Source organism: Aythya ferina (genome assembly GCF_964211825.1).
Source record: "Aythya ferina genome assembly, chromosome: 11".
Taxonomy (NCBI): domain Eukaryota; kingdom Metazoa; phylum Chordata; class Aves; order Anseriformes; family Anatidae; genus Aythya; species Aythya ferina.
The window spans coordinates 9,560,819-9,581,411 of NC_140307.1; the positions used below are offsets into that span (position 1 = coordinate 9,560,819).

Below are 20,593 nucleotides of genomic sequence, written 5' to 3' on the forward strand. Positions count from 1 at the left end.
CATTACAAGGAGAAGACTTGGGTTCCTGAATAGGATCAGCTTTCAATCCCCAGACTAGTGATAGCAGCACTTGTCATGAACATACTGTGCCTAGTCTCCAGGGGAAGTGCAGCTTCAGCTGCCACTTACACAGCTCCTTCTGTCAGTCACTCACTCCCTGAAGCAATGCCAGTTTTTTCTGAAGAGCCATTCTCTTGACCTCCTAAAGGTAAATGCTACCATGACAAGAGAACAAAGACAGCAAACAATTAGCTTCAAGTATGCTCCATAGCATCTCCATCACCTGTTAGTGTATTACAGCACCAGTTGGCTCTGGATACATCTGTGTCACTGAGCAAATAAATCAGTCTCTGGAGTTAGGTGGATTGCTGTAAACTCATCATGTAAAGGAGCATTAGAAAAATAAAAAATAAGGACTTGTGTTCAAACATACATTAGAGGCAACCAGAAACTGCTGTTTTGTATCACACATACTATGATTTATTTATGTCATCTCAGTCCCTACTCCTACATGCCTGACATTGACTTTGCATGCTCCCCTTTGCACCAAGTAGGATTAAGATCTCAGAGCACTCAGGCATTAAATCTAGCCCAAAAAGTTATGCTGCTTTCACCTGTGGCAAAGAAGTGGACCTCCTGATGCTGCCATGGAGTTTAAGTCCTTTTTAATCATGACTAAACCTGCCTTTTCATCATGATCAACCTTCTTACAGTTCCTCTACAGACAGCACTTCAGCTTGCATCGCACAGTGACCATTCCAAACCATTTCCTTATAGTCACAAGACAGCTGAACACCCCCCTCAAATTGTTCGAAGTCCTCAATACAGCAACAAATTGCATTCATAGGGTGCACCTCGTTAGGAGGCTGTTCTGTGCTAACACTCTCCAAAATTCCTTTTGCTCCTCTGCAGCCTTCTTTTTACCTTAAGTTTCCGTTTTTTTGTTGTTGTTGTTATTGTTGTTGTTTTTTTTTTTTTTTAATGAAGCATGAGGGAGCAGGAAATTATTGCCTGCAGGACAATATGGCAGAGGGGACAGTGGTGCTCATGACTGTCATTGGAGTCATCACTGAAGCCCCAGACTTAAGACCTCTTAAGACTTGTGCTACAGCAAAACAAATGGCATTATACTCCAGGGTAGCAGTTTACACTGGCATAAATCATTCAGAAAGCAATGAAACAAGAGCGATTTATTCATTACCTGACTTAATTTATTACAGTGTAAAAGAACCATATGAAAATTCTGGAAAGAGCTTTCCACAGATGGGAAAAAAGCCAGCACTGAATTGGTGATGATGATCAATCTGCCTCCCATTTGTAATTCCTCTCGAGAAGATGCATATTTTAGCTGTGCTTTGTGTCCACTTCACAAAAAGTAGCATAACATTACTGAATTTCCCTCCCTCTCAGGGGATAGCAAACGTGTTTGTGAACATGTAGGAAAAGCAGAGTTTAAAAAGGCTACAGATTCTTTTGACAAATGCCTGTTTTTGCTGCTGTGTAGATCATTATTTATTGTTAGCCTTTTACACCAGCAGCTTTTCTAAGGGGGAAAAAATGCACCTAGGAATATCACTGGAGAACAATGAGACATAGCACTTTTTGAAGGGTGAAAGACAATCCTTTTACATGGCCATCAAAAAAGCAAACGTGAAAACACAACTGAAATTTTGCTTCCTTGCTTCCCCTTTTTTTTTTTTTTTGTTCAAATTCTAGAATGAGCAAGTCTTTAGAAAGATGAATGGTTTCAGCAAAAATAAGTAAATCAATAATAAAAATATTCCTCTAAAGAATCTGAGGGGGAGGGGAGTTTATGGAGTTAGATCCCTGGTAAAATAGGAAGCAAAGGAGGAGGAATTAGTAGAGGGGGAGGAAAGATAAATTAAAAATAAATAAATAAAGCTCCTGTAGGAAAACAGCATCTGTTGAAACAGAAAAGTCTTTGCCAAACAGCCCAAACCACACCACTTTATGGTATCTATTTTCTCCTCCTGTTAGTCATGCTTTGCAAGAGTTTTATAATCATGGAATGATACAGCTGTAAAGACCAGTACCTCCAAACTTTTCAGTTCAATGTATTAATATAAACTACAAAAATTAATATTCATTTTTATCTTATCTACTTTTCATATAGATCCAAACAAGCACATACTCACAACGAAGAATATGACCAAGCCACATCAAATAGAGACCAAAATTCAGAAATATTGCTACATCAAAATGGTATTTACATGTAAATGTTTTATGTTGCATATAAACTTTTTTCTAAGCACCAGTTAAGTCAGCCAGGCCTGCACAGACATCTGAAGTTAACACACTGCTTTCCTTCTCAGGACTGTACTAAAGAAGCAAAATCTCAGATATTAGCAAATTTGAGACATACCTGTGCAAGGTCTAAAATCAGAGATTCTACATCACATTCTACCAATGTTTCTCCAAGTTTTTTGGATCCCACCTCCACAAAATCCCAAGAAGATTGAGTTAAGGCTGTGGAAATGGCCTCAGCTTTTCATAAAAACAGCTTGTGCCCCTCTGCTTATGAAGAAAACTGGGAAGAAGTTCAGAAAAACTCTATACAGGACTTTTAAACCAAACTAAAATAGAAATAAAAAAAAATAAAACAAGAACAAGACTTCAAGATATCCTGCCACAGAACTTAAGTTGATACGATGAAGGCCAAGAAAAAAAGTCACCTGAATTCCCAGCTCCAGTTCATCTGCCAAGTCACACCATGGAAGGTTTAAGCAGATCCACAAGCTTCTTAAGTGTAAATGGTACTTGTTTGGCACTAAGTTTATAAAGGAAAAAAGGTTTCAGACATTTAAGAAGTACCTGTCCAATCAAGAGAGGTTCTTTACTCACAAAATTGCCAAGTTCCAGATATTCACCACCTGAATAAAGCAAGAGAAGGAAACTGATGTCCAGTCTCTCATTTATATTGGAGATATTTATTCCCCTCACCCCTGCGTGGAAACAAAAGAACAAGCAGCACTCAGCAAAAGCTGAGGTTCTTCATCTTCATGAGTCTCAACTAGTTGCACAAACAGGCGGCTCCTTGCTCCGATACACTCATGATTTTTCTCTTATGCTAGTGGGAGTATTCAAGAATACTGTAAGGTACTTAAACTGTGTTGTTCACTACTTTTCCAGAGATTTAGGGCTTTCCTCATGCATTTTAACCCAACAGTATGCCCAGAAAAGCATTGGGAGGAATGTAAAAGACATTTTAAATTGTGAATGCTTAACCAATCCCAAACTATAAAGAGTTACAACCCAAAAGAGTAGACCCTTGGAGTTGAAGAATTTTGCCAGGACCTCTCTGCTATTAAATTAAGCATTTGATGTAATAAGCATTCCAAAATCACTTATAACCAAAACTACTCTCTCGTACTAAAATTTTTCTTTAATCAAAACTACAGTATACAGTTCAAATATTGCATGGTTCTCTCTCCTTGTTAGCATAGCTGCTGACTGTGAATGAGTGCCACATTCCATTTACCATAGAATAAGCTTCCAAATATTAGTGTCTCAATCAAGAAAAGGTTAGTTTGTAAAGTTAGCAGAAATTTGAGATATTGTATTCAGACTTAATTTGGGAATTTTGTTTTGGTTCAAAAATATTTTGCATGTCTGTTGTCTCCATCCTCATTAACAGTACTGTTGAAGGTGCAGCTGAAGGCCTAAACTGAAGGGTAATAGGAAAGAAGATGCAGCACAACGTTCCAGTTACACTTTGATTTCTCCTTTGGACTCCTGCTTTAAAACGTATGATAAATTTGTTGAAAGAAAAGAAAATTCTGTGGAAAAAGTTGGTCAATCACCTAAATTATTAGCACTCAAGAAAATTAAGATCCTTAAAGCAACGAGAGAAAAGGGGCACAGGCAGAGAAAACAGGAAGGAGCTTGCTGGCCACAGCTTAGTCTTCATTTTTCTCCCCCTGGAGAAATAAAGATTCTGCTCTTCTGTTGTTTTATTGTTTGCTTTTTTTTTTTTTTCCTTCTTCGTCTTTTCTTTCTACAAAGTAGAATCATTTGGAGTATCTGCCCAATGAATAATTATCATTCTAAAATATATATTACCACTTAGAAGTTTATTGGTGCTTTTGTAAATTATCGGTTGTAAGGAGCTTTGATTCTAGTAAATTCAACAGAGTCAAATCACATGAAGAGTGACTTTTTTTTTTAAGTTAAAAATATACTAAACATTTATACAAATAAAGTATTTTAAAAGCTGTGTACACTCACTTTAAATATGTATTATACTTAGCAATAAAACTGGCACTGGAAAATGAAATGATATCATGGCTACCTCTCTATTCAGCCTTTCCATGGCTTGCTCCATCAGCAAGTTATTTATCTTGCTTTGCAGACATTTTCCAAAATTATGTCATACAGTTATGTATATATAAGAAAGTGAGACAAAAAACAGCTATATATAGTTAGAGATTCATTGTATGTAAGCAATTAGATTATCTTTGCACTAGAAGCCATTACTGAAGAAAACAGATCTAGCACTTGCAGATTGATTTTCTTCTGCTAGTTAGCGGAGCTTTCCATCTTTATAAATAACAAGAATTAATTCAGCATGTTGCAACCCTATCTTCATGCTGTTTGAGATGCAATCTGAAAGAAAATCTGAAAATATGACATAACCAAATATGAAAGCTAAACCTTTTAAAATCTATGTTAATACTCTTTCTGTTTACACAAGTATAGTAGATTACAGTTAACAAGTATACAGTCACAACAATGAGCAGCCTACCCAGCTCTGAAGAGCTACTTAATATGTAAGCACCCTTCTGACTGGAGGCCAGACATCCCTAACTGTATCTTGGATTCAGCTAGCAGTGTAGCTGTAAGTAGCCAAGATCTCATTACACAAACATTTATTTATGTCTTAAGCAGTTTCTGCAGGCAGTTATAATGCCTTCCATGGATATACAGCTGGCAATGCCCAAACTACCTAAGTATATTTGTACGAGCTCTAATAGGGCTGCTGTGCAGACATACCCCTTGCAGAACAACAATGTATGGAACAACCTTCTAAGGAAGGCAAATATCATTTGCTTGAATAATTCATAAGCACAGTTTTAAAAGGAAACATTTCCATAATGAAAGCAAACAAAATGGAAAAAAAAAAAAAAAAGCTGCTATTTAAAATAAAAGCTAAGCATTCAGAATCATTCTACTTGCAAAACAAGTAACAGTTTCCTTTCCCATAAGGAGCAAAACTGATAGGAGTTAACTTCTGCCTACTGCATTAATTGACACACACAGAATATTTATTCAGAAAGGCCAAGTTGGTGCTAAAGGAATGCACAGCATCACAAATTAAAGAAGTGGTTATATTCTAGAAAGAAAAGAACAGCCTGTTTACATGGTTAGCTGAAACAGAACACTTTGCCAATAGTAAACACAAGATATAGCACAAAGTCAGTCAGCACAAGACTCGAGGACTTAATTACCCATTCATTTATCCAAGTATCAGAAACTCTTCAAAGACACCTATCTCTTCAGTCCTTTCCTTTTACAATTCAAAACAGCCAAATGAGAAGATAGTTCATGCACCATGTTTCTCTTCTGTCCATTTTTCTTAACTAAAACTTACATCCTTTCAGGACTTTTTTTCCTGTTACTGTTGGTCTGAATCATTCTGGAGACTTCTGCATCCTAGACACCTGCAAACAGCAAGACATTTTGTATGTTTTTGCAAGTGTTTCCCTTCACTGAATTCAACACAACAGGATGAACGGGTAGAAACTTCTGCAAAGCGTGTGTAAACACCAAAACAGGATTGGCAGGGATAGCTGTGTGCCTAGTTAGAGACAGCAGCTCCCAGCTTAGGATAATCATGTAAACTTTTTTACACAATGTTTTTCTAAGGAGGGTAAAAAAGAAAAACCTTGCCTGGTTTGCAGTGCTTAGTTTTCCATGTGTACTATTTTTGCCTTCTGGTTTAAAGAAGATGCATTGCTACAACCTGGGAGCAGAGAGAGCATCACCTGATTTAGATGACTGTTTACATGAGGAACAGAGTAAAACTCCTGGTAGGCTTACATCTGTTTGCACACAGGTAACTATGGAAAGTACTTTTGAGCAACGAATACATTATAGAAATGAAAATCAATTTTAAAAAGAGTCAAAAACATTAAGAAGCTAAATTTATTGCATAGTTTATTTGCAACAGACTAGCTAACCAACTTTAAATGCAATTACATCTGATAAATCAGAAACAAATTAAATTGGGAGTTCCTAATCCCGTGACAGCAACAGGGCAGAAAGTTCTAAAAATTGAGACCAATTCCAAGGAACATACCTAGGCTTTATTTAAATAAATAAACTATCTTCTCTGTATAAAAGTTGGAAAGGCTTACGTTTTTCAAAACATAAGCTACGGACATTATCATGTGTAAGAAAACTGGCGTAAAGAACAAGTCCAGATGGAATTTTGAATCTGCTGCATAGAAAATTATCCACACGCACTTAGCTGAGTCAGGAGGGAAAGGAAGCAGACGCAGCTACTTATTCCTACTGAGAGTTCTTTGCTTTTCAGCATGCTCCACAATTTTTTCTTCCACATAAAGTCCCTTTCGCTTTCTTACTGCATTCATGTATTTGCGGGCCTGGTTCTCAGAGTCTGCCTTTTCCCCAAAGTGCAAATATTCTTCCTCGGTGGTTGGTACCCAGAACGGGTCACTTGAAATAATCTGTAGAAAGAGAGAAGGAAAAAAAAAAAAGTAATGTAAGACAAAACAAAGGTTTACTAGTACATTTCAAGTAATTTTAATCTCTAAAGTATACAACGTGAAAGTAGAGGAGGTAGAGTTTTCTGGAAAGCCTATTAGCTACTTAAGCTGAAAACAAGAGCTAGAAACACTATGTAGTATTTGCACAGGAAGAATATGATAGCTTTTGAAATTTGGTTGCATTTATCTGTGTACAAATTTTTTAAAAACAAGTTTAATTGCCAGTCAGCAAACAACACCAACTCGTGCTCAGAAAATTATCAGCTTCCAGGAAAGAATTTCTTATTTAGAATATTATGTCACTATGATCTTATCAGAATTTATAAGAACTGAAGGTTTCTGCTCATTTCTGTGTCCTATGTTCTTCACACCCTACAAAATGGACAGATGGCTTAAAATCATTGTTTCTGTCTTTTACAGAGCTGTTCTTGCAGCTTAATATCTCAAGGGCCCTCAGCTAGAAGAGATTTCAGATCTAACGTGATCAGGGAATGATTGGACAAATCTTTATTCCAGTTCATCCTATATACCCTGCACTTCTCAGACTACCGTAGAGTATGCCAAACATCTAGTTATTTTCAAAAGTAGTTATTTCACTTAAATGACCGTAGATTTTCTCACTAGCTGCAGTTACAGGTAATATCATTTTACTAAGAAAACAAAGACAACACTGCATCCATTTCTTAAACAAATCCTCATGGGAAAACGAATGCAGGTAAATATTAACTACTGTGAGAACAGTGATAGTTATGACAATAACTGAGGACAACACACCATGATCATTTCTGAAATATATTAGCACTAACATTAAAAAGTAAAAAGGATAAAAACTACCCTAAACTATCAACTTAGTGTTATAAACTTCTTCCAGCGTTACAAACCTTTTCTTTTGACAAATACTTTTAATTGCCATATGCTATTTCAAGCCAAGCAAAATTTCTTAGTCTATTTAAGTAACACAAACCAGGAAAGAAAGAATTAAAAAAATAAAATTAATGGATTAAGATGGAGAATTTCCTTATAAACGTCAAATTGTCAAGTCCTATTTTAATACCTGAAATGCTAAATAACACCTAGTACAATCAGAGAAATCACATTTTATGGAAAGTTAGGAAAATGTCTATGCTAGAAGATGGTTATTTTTTATTAGGGAATATTGTAGGTTCAATCTTTCAGAACAGTATGTTAAGCCCCTAAAAAAAGTTCTAATTTGTGAAGTATATACATAATCCTGGTAACTTAAATGGGATATCATTTACATGAAAAAAGAGATATGCAATCTCATTTATCTAGGTGGTAAATAAACATGCATCGGGTTGTCTGGCTGAAAACCAAAGCAAGCAGAGCTCAGAAATAAATGCTGTGAAACTTTGGTTTCCAAAGTTAGGTTTTTACATTTATTTTTAACATAAAAATAAGGACTGTCTAACCATAGAAGAATCTGCCTGAGTCATACCCATTCTGATGCCCTATTAAGGGACATTTAACCAATGCCTAGAAACTTAAAGGTGATTCCTTGACAGAATATATCATTAAAAGAAATTGCTCCCCTTTTGAGAGCTTGAAAGTTTTACCATTACTTTATACACTTGAAATAAAGAAAAGGGACAGGGAAAACTATTGTTGTGTGTCATAACCCTCCCCTGCCACCAACTTCTGGGCACAGATTGCATGTTGACTTGATCAGGTTGTAGTGACATTCATACTTAATCATCATGGTGCTGGAAAAATACCAAAGACTTCCCCATGCACAACCTGTCTAAAGAGCTGAACAAACAAAAATTTCCAAGTTCAAGACAAAGCACACAAATGAGAAAAAGTGATTCATACTCCATGGATGCACTCCAGAACACACTGCTGGGGGAGATCACACAGCTACAAACTCTAACAACTTAAAAGGCTGTTACTATCCCCTCTGATGAAGTTCTTTTGCTTTAACAAGAAATCTACCATACACAGATTATGCTCAGAGAGAAATGGTGGTTCTTGAAGAATGAATGCGAAAGAGAAGTCCAAAAAGGACTGAACTTACAAGTCTAAGCTACCTATAAATATTTAGATACTGTAGTGATAGATGCTTAAGAAAATCCGTAGGTTTAACAGACTGGCTCTTTCATTAATTTACAAAAGACTTGTTCTACTGATGTTAACTTAAGTTTTATACTGGATATTTCTTTCACTGAAAGCAATTATTCACTGGAGCATCTTCCTTATGAGGAAAGGCTGAGAGACCTGGGTCTGTTCAGCCTGGAGAAAAGAAGACTGAGAGAGGACCTCACCAATGTGTATAAATACCTGGGGTGTGGGAGACAGGGATTTGGCCAACCTCATTTCAGTGGTTTGTGGGGACAGGACAAGGAGTAATGGTCACAAGATAGAGCACAGGAAGCTCTGCACCAACATGCGAAAGAATTTCTTCATGGTGAGGGTGACGGAGCACTGGAACAGGCTGCCCAGGGAGGTTGTGGAGTCTCCTTCTCTGAAGATAGTTAAGGTCTGTCTGGATGCCTACCTGGGCAGCCTGCTCTAAGGAACCTGCTTTGGCAGGGGGGTTGGACCGGATGATCTTTCGAGGTCCCTTCCAACCCCTCCAATTCTGTGATTATCTCTAGCTCTCAGGAATTCTGAGATAACTGGAGGCTCTGTACATAAAATTTAGCAACTAATGGATAAACCTGTAAATTTACTGCAGTGCTGGGGTACCGAATCCTGAGTGAACCTCGTACCACTGCATTATGCAGAGCAGCACTGGAAAGAGACTTAAATTAGGTTTTGAAAGCCACATCACTACCTCCAGCAGCTACTTTTGTGCCTCAGCATGTGTAAACAACTTATGCATTACTTACTGCTTCTGGAGCAAGTTACAGAAACTTTTGAGAATTTCTATTTATGAGGATCCTGCCCAACTGAATGGTGTAGACATATTGCAGAAGATGTGGTCAATTAGGAACATATTATTTGTAGTTAACACTGTGGTAATTAAAGAGAAAGACAAAGCCAGATCTACTGACTCAGCTGGAACTTGAAGCATCAGCTGTGCATCTCCTTTAAGAAGTCAGCAAATATCCATGTTAACAGAACTCTAATGTAATTACACAGACATATTATTGACACAGTGACCAAAAAAAAAAAGTAGGAAGTTTTCTTTTTTGGAAGTTCCAATTCTGTAAGTGAAGGTGAGGGCACAAGACTAGATTGTCCTTCTTCTATTCACATAACATTAATGGATCAAAGCAGATGCACATAGCAGGTGGCATCCATCATTCCCCACACTCTGCTAATACACTGAAAGCAGAAGCAAAATAAATAAATAAAAAAATCCATATAATCCTCCAAGAGAATTGACATCAATTTGCTTACAATAGTGGCTGTCAGACTGGTGGGTCTGGGCTTCCTGGAATCAGAACCATGAAGCTTTTTAACCACTGAACTATTGTTTGTATTCATGGGAACCATGTAAGGAGATTCTGGAATCCATGACAGTTCTCATCTGGATAGAGTCCTAAACAATCAGATTCTACATGCACCGATCCTTCTGGAAAATGATATAGCCATCTAACAGAAAGCATTTACCGTGGATCCTGGAAACTCCACAGAACCAAAGCAGAAAAGGAGAAGAAAAGTCAGTAAAATGCATCCTGAAGAATGCGTTCCAGAGCTCGCTGCAGAACTAAGAGCTAATTCTAGGTATAAATAACACAGTGCTTACAAAGAAGTCAACTGGGATTAGGTATTTTAAAAGAAGATTAGATTACTTCAAATAATGTAAATGTAAAGGTATTCTTGAGAAAAAGAAATCATTCTGAATAATGTTTCATTAAATATCACTTCTATTCAAACTAACACACCCAAACAATGAAGTCTCATAAGACTTGTTTAGTAACAGCATGCAGAGAAACAGGCTAAACAGCTGTCATTTTCCTTTTTGCCTAAGAACCTACATGCTAAATATTCAAACAATGCACGTCTGTATCTTTTTCAAACATAATCTGAATACCTGTAATAATTAACTCATAGAAATGCTAACAGTATGAGTACTATTTTAATACTGAAAGACAATATGGTGTGTACTAAGTTCTGCAAATGATTATGTAAATTTATCAAACTTTTCAATAAGATTTGAGTTAGAACAAATTACTTGCAATTCAAGAGGACTTGAAATTTTAAGCCTTAATTTGAGGATGATTTATTGTTTGCATTTTAGTGGCACCCAGATGGTTCCAATAGTGATCTGGGTCCCATTGTCTAGTGTATTTCACAAAACGATCCTATGAAACAGCCTCTGCCTAAGGCAGACTAATTACGCAAAACAAGGTTGAGAGAAGCATCAAAGGCAAACAGACAGGATCTGCCTAGGTCATCCAAAAGGTCAGACAGATCTGGGAACACAGCCATGTTCCTAGTAGCACTTCCCCTACTGGTCCTTACTGCTTGATGAGGACAGAAAATTCCTTTTAGCAAAATAGCATAGACACTGAAAATGCTTTAGTTGGACCATGAATTCAAAGAGCAGTCTCGCACTGTCCAATGAAGATTTTAAGACTAGCAAGTAACATTATGGCTGGTGTGAACCACTTAGTAAGAAAGCACAAGAACTACGAAATTCAGTGTTCTTGGACACTATGATGGACAGCCCTTTGCATGCCAGGAAAACTTTATGCCAGAAGCTGTTTTTCAAAAACAACTTCAAAATAACTACTACGCACAGTTTCAGAGAGTATGTATCAGTGTATCAGGATCCTTTCTGCTTTAGAAAAACCAATCCTAGAAAGATACTTCAAGGCTTCAAGAGCATTGACCGTTCAAATGGTGTCCAGCACTTAATAACGGGAAACGCTGTACAATTAAAGCAGTACCCAGGCATGTAGTTTAGATGTCTGGAATAGTCCTGTCAAACAGAAATTTCCTCTACCTTTCAGGTAAAATGGCAGAAATTTGCAGAGGTTTATGTGAAACATGACCTTGAAAAACTGTCACCTCCAAACTAAGCTTTTGGTAACAACCTGGGTAGTGCTGTAGAAGTGCTTTTGCACTGCACATAGCAACACGGTGCAAGATAAGTTTGGGTATTGGCAGTGAGCTTCCAGAACAGAGAATTCCAGGAAGGACACCCAGCAAGACTGAGCAAATTCAGCTTCTCCATGCTGCTGCACCCATTTCATCACAGTGGGAAGCGGGCATCACCTCCTTTCCTACCTAGGAGCACTGAGAAGCTGTGGGAAGTGCTCAGCACCTGGAACACTTGCACAAAACATCATGCTGGAGAAGAGGACTAGAGTGGCAAAGGGTGGGAGGAGAAATATCTACAATATGCTAAAGAATTTTACAGAAGCACCTACACATAGATGTTCTGAAAATAAAAAGTCACAGTTATGTTGTTAAAACACAAATTTTCGTATTATACCAAATACTTTGTGTACCAGCCTGTCCATTTTATAAATAGCTAATCTCTATACCATATCCTGAAAGAAACAAAACAAAAGCAATTCATTTTCAGCCTCCCTCTTTACCAATTATTTGACTGTCTTGTACTCATATCTTAGCTTCACAGAAGAACGTTGCCATTTTGCATCACTATACATCAACTTATATATCAAACACAAATACATTTTCTCAAGATTATGTATAACTTTATAAAAGCATTTAAAAAAAAAAGTGAAAATAGATTGCTCACTGCACAACTTGACAAAGTCTCCCAATTTTATTTCTCCGTGTATTCCTTGTATTATTCTCAAAAGATCTTGATTGTAAACTATATGTTTTTGAAAAAAATACAATTAGAGAGGAAAGGTATATATTCAATACAAAAATTAATTTCAATTAATTTGAAATAAATATCTTATATAACTTAAATATCTTATATAACTTAAATATCTTATATAACTTAAATATCTTAAATATATCTTATATATCTTAAATATCTTTATCTTGCAAAAGTTTTAAAAATCCAAAAAACATCAGATCTGCAACATTTAGCTTTCCTTTAGAGAAAGGATGCTTAAGGGAATATGGAGTAACTTACAGTCAGGCTTTAAACATTTAACCTACAGGATTGTATAAGGTGTGCAGATTCCCTACAAAGCAACATGAGCATCGAGAATTATTTCAGAAGAACTCAGAGATTTCATTGACAATATTGAAAGGGCATGGCCTAGGCCTTAAAGTGCATGAAGTCAGATATGACATCACAACTTTCAATAAATACTGTAATAATGAATATTTACACATTTAGTTTTAAAATAAACTCATGCTAGTTTATTTTGGCTCAAGAGCATCATCCCTGTTTGTGTCTCATTCAGTGACAGCTGAGCTTTAGCCTTGACTTCAGTCAGTAGCAGTGGAAGGAAAAAAGGAGATCTGTGGTTTTACTGATACATTTTTTTTCCTATTACTTAAGACGTGTATTGAAAAGGAAATTTAAAGCTACACCACTACCACTTTTATTTACTATTTAATTAGCTTCAGATGCTCTGGTTAACATAAAGACTTTTTCGTATTTGAAAGGTTCCAGGTTACTGCTAGAATTCATTTACATGAGGAAGCCGATACTTGCACACAAAGTAAAGTCACAATTCATACCTAGTAGAGGCTCACAGATTCTTAGCATCTCTCATTACTTCAGCCTGCTTCCTGTTTAATGCAGGCCTAAAAGTTGCACCTGGCAACTTCTGTATTAAGCCCCTATCTTCTACTTTGTGCTGTACAATTAGGAATGAATGAATTAAAATTCACAATATAAGACTTCCAGTGATTCAGACTGCATCATGTTCTTATCATTTATTACCTACAGTCCTTCTTTCACCTTTCTCCAGGGCCTTACAGTACACTCTAGACACTATTCTACACAGAAAGAATACTCAAAAAGAATTCAGATTATATGTGTTTGCAGTTTACCCTCCTCCTCCAAGAGCAAAAACCAATCAATGCATTTTAAAAGATTCATTAGGAGGAATACTATACATTTCACAGCTTTACAAGAAGTAGTTGTCTTTGAAAATTTCTGCAGTTGCTGATAATTCAATCATCATTTGAATACATTCACATGCATTATTTTTACTATAACACTGATTTCCCACATGGGATTATAGCTCCATTATTCTCAACACTGTGTGATCACAAGTATCTTCTTGCTCAAAGAACTTTATGATGAAGAGAAAAATGACATGACTGAGTGCAACAAGTAACAGCAAAGAATCAAGTGAGAACAAAGGAAACAGGCTCAGCCAAAACATACACTAATTGAAAGTCTATTATTAATTCAAGAATAGAAAAAATAATAGAAGGCATTTATAATTATCCCAAAACTATATATTTTAAGCTGAGAATTCAAAAGAAAGCTTATACTGAAAGCTAAGACGATATGACCTAGTAAACCCAATACACTTAACATTTGCCTAGGGATATCAGAAGGAAAATACTCAACTACCTTTTAAAATTAATTTATTTAATCTGGGACCAAACTGAAAGCTCCTACTAATGGTTATTTTGTGCCATTCTCTACAGGTAGAAATACATTTAAGCATGACACAAGAAATTAATAAAAAAAAAAAAAAAAGCACTATCTGTCAAGATAGATGTTACTGCTCCATCCCCTGGGGATGGAGTGATCTGAACTATACAAAATGCATTCATTCACTTGAAAAAGAAAAAAAAAAAAAAAAAAAAAAGGGGGTAATTTCATTTCCAGAGAGCCCGAAAGGTTCCATTTAAATATCTGCTCTATCATTGGCCTTGCTGTGTTTATAGTCTACAAGTCATATTAATGAAAATAATAATAATAATGAATTCAAGCCTCATTTCTTTAAACATAGTTTTACGTATGATTTCTATGAGATTGTTTGAAATTTTAATAATACCGAGAAGTGGTATTTCACTATCTGTAAAATGGGGATGAGTACATGGTAGAAGGAATCTCTGTAGAGAAACCCGTGTTCTAGCAACTCAGCTAATGAGCCAAGCACAGTGAAAAAACACCACTTAGAATTAATTCAGAATGTCATAGAAGGGATTGGATAGAGTGCAGTTAAGGCTGCAAATGTACACTCAGTAACAGAGCAAATGTAAAACAAAATCAAGCAGCTTCCACACTCCCTATTCATCTTCAGGGAAAAAAGAGCATGAGATTACACAGAGTTCACAGTGTATCTTATAGAATTATACATTACTTAATTGGGATTCAAATAAAATGCTGGCACTTTTCATGAATATGCCAAGGCTACCTTGTATATACATGGACAATTCATGAGTAACTTTACACTGTGAAGTCATACCTAATAGCGGAAAGCTGGTAGGTCTATTTTGTTTTGTTTATAGGAGAAGAAACAGAGAAAAGCTTCACAAATGTCTCGTGATCTGAGACACAAACCATTTTTGCTGGATTCTCTGTTATACCACCACTGGGTTCTGAAAATGGTATTAATTTAGCAATTCTGCTGATGATGTGAGAGTAAAATGCACTCCCTCTGCCATCACTACACAGTCATTGCTCGTAATTTAATTGAAGGTTTATTTTGTCAGAAAAAATATAAGCAGGAATTTCAAAGTGACAAAAATCCCTCCCCACCAAGAGATTTGCCAGGTGGAAAGCTGACTGTTTTACACAACCATTTTTCCTACTACCACTACATTTTAACAAACCTGCTGTAATTATAATTTCTCCTCAGGGACATTTTTAGAAAACGTTGCCAGTTGCTCAAATCTCCATCTCCTACGCATACCCACAATTGTCTGAACATTTTTTAAAATGTGAAATTCGTAACACCTGACAGTGGGAACACAGATGCCATGGTTTGGGGGTAGAAGGGAAGGTCATGGAGGCAAGGGGTTGATGTTGTTGCTTAGTATTGGAGCACAATAGCCACTAATCCTAAGGAAACTGGCACAGAACAACGGTTAGCTGGAATTAACATCCCTCTGACTGATATTCCTTTAGGGCACCAATATTAGAGAATTCAGACAAAAGACCAGTTAAGCCACAAAACCTCACCAGCTGCACTTCAGATTAGAACATCCAAAACTGGAAAAACTACTGTATGTAATACTGCCAATACTCACTGGTTTGAAGGAACTAACCTGTTCCGGCTACACGCAAAAAAAAAGTTGCTGTCTTTTTTGTGTGCACACACCATCTGTAGGTGTTGCCTTTATTTTATTTATTTATTCTCCATTCAGTGTAGCTCTGTTACTTTATTTATTTTAAAATCTCTTACTCTATTGCTATTTTTCCCTTCCTCAAGTCTCTGTGAAGTCAGTCTTGGTTACAAGAAGATGAAATAAATCAGTATTAATATTGGGAAAAGACAGGTAAATCCCTTTTCCACTGTGTTTTCTAACACCAGTAAGGTAGTGTTGCCAAGAAAGATGAAGCTTACTGTTTCAAGGATTCCCAACTCTTTTGGTAGCATGTGACTTGGCTGGTTTACAGAGATGCTCTTTTTCCAATTAACATTAACATAAAATTCCTAAGCCAGTTACAGCAACTGCTAACAAAGAAATACTGCTATTGAAGTATTTAACAAATCATCCTATTAAGATGCTTTAGCTACAGGAAATGAGGAAGAATACACACCATGTGAGAAACCAGCACATACTTTGGAGAGAAACAGAGGTAAACAGATCATAGCTGGAAACTGCATGGAGTATTACTGACCTCAAAAATCCGTAGTTGTTTGTACTCAGAGACTTGACATTTGAGGTCACAAAAATAAAGTAGAAGATAACAATAAAGTACGATTTTCTAATCCATTTATAAAAGCTTTTATGATCCTAACATCAAATAAAGGAATACCTGACAAAAAAAAAATAAAAAAAAATCTAGACTTCAATTGTTTTAAACAATTGATGTGAATAGTTTATACTTGGACTCTTGCCCCAAACCCATTTTTAGCTCCTTCGATGGAGTCTTCCAAATAGTCCTACAATGCACTTTTTTTTTGGTCTTGAACAAGGAATTCTGATTTCAGGCTTTTTGTCTTACTCCACCTCATCGGAACAAAAAGTGCACTATCAGCCGATAACATTTCTTATCAGTTTTCCCATCTGCATATTTCCTTTACACCATTTTCACATTTACCTGTTCATGTCTATGTGACAAAGATGAACAAATGCAATGATTTTGAGGACACCTCCATTTACTGTAACCAGACCTGATTTTGAAAGAATTGCATCAATTCCCTTTGCCTTTAAGTATGAAAATGTATGTTGAGTTAGACTATATAAGGACAAAAATACTGACATATCTGTTACTAGAATGATAATTTTCATATACATTAGATTTGTTGCTGCATTTTTTATTAGTGGTAGCTTCTTTTTCTCTCCACTCTCCAAACAAGTTTATCAAAGAACTAATTTAAAAAGGCACATTAAATTTAGGTAAACAAATTTATGAAGAATCAGTTTCATTCGTGAAGCACTTAGTTTATACAGAAAAAAAAAGGCATCCCATCCAAAGAAAATATAAATACATTTTTGAACAGCATATCTATAAAAGCAAATAAGATCAATATAAAGTTACTTTTTCCTCTTCATTTCAAAAAGGAATTAATCAAATGTCTTGACCAAAACTTAACCTTTTCCGCTTATTATTCCAGTCTGCCACATCTACAGGAAATAGATCACCAAAACAGATGGAGTGAATAGATATTTTTACCTCCCAGTGGCTGAACACCAGCTGCGGACTGGCCAGGCCACTAGTTCTCTTCCTGATTTCATCAGCAAAACCAAAGCTTTCAGCTACTGGCAGGACTGCCTTAATAATAAACACATCCGTTCCCTCTTTCATCTCCTCTTGTAACACTCTGCCTTCTCGTTTGGACAAGACAGCATACACACGACCTGCAAAGACATCATTTCAGTGAGCTCACCAATACATTTATATTCATGAAGAGATATACATAAATATTTACTTAGGAAACTTCAGCATTAAGTAAAATACATCACTTCTTTGGCTCAAATTCTTCCTGTAAAATTTTAGGTGAATCAATTAAATTTACGCAAACAACATACTCTGCCAGTACAATGTGCAGAACCATATGAGTAATATTTAATAAATTATAAGTCCTGTATAAATCTAGACAATGCTTGTACTACATGCAGTTTAAAAAATTGCCATATGATTGTATAATAGGCACTTTGCCAGATTATGTGCCTAACTTTCTTTAGTTCTTACAAGCAAATATTTGAGAAGCATTACCAGCTAAGAAACTCTGCTAAGTAATACTACTGTGCTTCAGACATTACTTCTTAGCTACCTTTAAAAGTTTAACTCACCATATCCCTATATGGTATTTGTATCCCAAAGATTGTAGTGCTATTCTAAATCACAGAAAACTTGTTTATCTCATATATTACATGTTTATTATGTTCAACATATTCCATTATTTTTGTAGTTAATTCATCCTTAAGTTTGTAATGGATTTTATTTTTTTCTGCCCAAATATCCAGTTAGCTGGACTACATTGTATGTAGGATGAAAATAACTCTGAAAATACCCACGTTCAACTTTACAGAAGGCATTAGGTAAATTTGTATTTAAAATGTTTTTGTAAATTCATAGATTATGTGACCTTCAGACAAAAGCTAACAAATACATTTTTGCTGACCAAGGCCAAAAAAAAAACCACAAACACAGGAAAAGCTACATAGTGAAAAAATATTTTAGGAATGCCTTCATTCACAAATACGAATAATTAGTTAAGTATTACATGTACGAATTAATTTTAAAAGTACCTTGGAGTGAAGAACAAGTTTATAATAATTCTTAAGAAGTTCCAATATTTTATATTAGATTTAACTTAACAATACATTAAAGTGTACTGGTAGCTTTTAAACAGCTGGGCAAAATTGTCTCTTTCTGGAAATAATGCATTATCATAATACTTTCTAGCTATTCTGACTTGACAGAAAGATACTATTAAATACTACAGTCACACACGCTGATTTACATATACAATTTAAGTCTTCTATGGGATACCACAGGAAAAGTTGGCATGGGTTTGTTTCTTTTTATTTTTTAAATATAGGACCCAGTCCTTGATCAGGAAATTTAGCACAAGCACATAGCTAGTACAGTTAAATCTTCTTGTCAAATACAGGTAACGAAGCATCAGTTCAGTAGCAATCATTGCAGAGTTTGTACTTTTCTAATAAAACGTGGGTTGAAGTATTCTTTCTGCTATCACTGATGATTTTTATCTGCTCATGCCCTTCCCAGGACCTCCTCGCTGTTCCTCTGACTGAACTTCACCTTTACTATGCACAGTAGTCTTCTTATTGCTTGTGAGGAAATTGAGGAAATACTTAAGATTCTATATTTCAAATGACGAAAAGATTAAAGTGTGCTGAAGATAAGTCACTGAGTTTGCTGTGCATCTATAGTCTTTGTTCACGTAACTCAACGATTTCAAGCCTACGAAAATTTCAGAGAGAATGGCAAATTCTCAGCTATGAAAAGGTCATATATAAGCACAGCTCACAATTCAGTGTGTCTGTTGCTTTAAAATTCAAGTTAAACATGCACTTTGAAAAGAACATCACATCATGGTCACTGTTTATATAGTGTGAATGAACCATACAGTATATATTAAAGCTATTTGTTAAAGCAAGTAAGTCCAAAACCACTTTATAGGTTATTAATGTTATAATTCATAATATTTATTTTTCTAATTAAGTAGGACTTAGAAAACTTTGCACACATATTCATGAGATAAGGCAACATTTATCACAAAGCACTTTAGATGAACATATTTTCTGTCCATAATTCATTGAAGACTGCTCTTCCAAAACATAAAACCCAGAAGACACTGTATTTATCTTACTAAATGGTTTTCAGCTACATGTATTTCATCCAAGTAGTCTGGAGTATTGTCTCAGTTAATGTTATCACAAAGAAGTTATATGAGGTCTTTTACCACTATGGTAAGGCTGCAGTGTACTGGAGAAATACTAGTTCTACCTCTATGCTAATTAGCTGAAGTAATCTGCAGTTTTAGCAGCACCAATTCCCAAGGAATGCTAAAAGAACTTTCCATTCAAAAACCAGTTACTTTGAAAACAACGATAGCTGTTCTAAAACAGTTTCATGGTGCTGCAACATACAGAATAGATCTGTACATACAGACTTGCTTTGAAGATGTATTCTGCTCAACTACTTAAATATTTAAGTCCTGTTCAGCACTTTATTATACTGCAGCGTTTTTCAGTAGGTCAAGGGAAAATGCTAAACAATTTCTGCATTCCCTATATGTTTAAAAAAAAAAAAAAAAAAGAAGTTTCATACCGGATAGAAATACTGTGGAAGTACAATGGGTTCATCATTTGCAAGAATCTATAGATCAACATACACACAGCAAATAGGGAAGAAGGAGCTGCTCTTCCATTCTGGAATTTGTGTGTTTTCACTTATACAAGTTAGAGATAACATGAAGCAATGTGCCTTGCTTCCTAGAGCACTGTGATCTAGGGCTTAATTTTATTTTTATGTTTTGAATAAGGACACGAGCATAGCTAACAAAATCCAAAAACAAAAGCCACAACGGAGCCTATTATAATCCTTTCCCAACTAATTATCTCTCACATCAGCAAAATGAAAACAATATCATTATCAATGTATGGAACACCAACTGAAAGAACTAAAGTTAAAAAAGCCAGTGTTTTATCATGTCAACTGCCAAGTCCTACTGGATAGCAAGCACACTCTTCCCTCGCCCTCATGAGGATGCAAGGTAATAACTTAAACTTCCATAATAATAGATTTGTAATGAACAAGTGCATGCTCACAGCTATCACCACTTAACTCACATTCATTAAACTGATCTGCTTACACATCCAAGTTGCCCTCCTTAAAAACA

The 20,593-nt window shown here is 35.8% G+C and overlaps 1 protein-coding gene across 3 annotated transcripts in view; it reads right to left on the reverse strand.

Annotated features, from left to right (window-relative positions):
- Positions 1–6,157: 6,157 nt before the first annotated feature.
- Positions 6,158–20,593, reverse strand: part of EFL1 (elongation factor like GTPase 1) — a 72,185-nt gene continuing 57,749 nt past the window's right edge. For all 3 annotated transcript variants that reach the window (XM_084532081.1, XM_084532080.1, XM_084532082.1), the window contains exons 19-20: positions 17,395–17,579; positions 6,158–6,707 (exon numbers count right to left, since the gene is read on the reverse strand). In XM_084532081.1, coding sequence (XP_084388207.1) covers positions 6,519–6,707; positions 17,395–17,579 — 374 coding nt within the window. In that variant the 3' untranslated portion in view covers positions 6,158–6,518. The remainder of the gene's footprint in view (positions 6,708–17,394; positions 17,580–20,593) is intronic.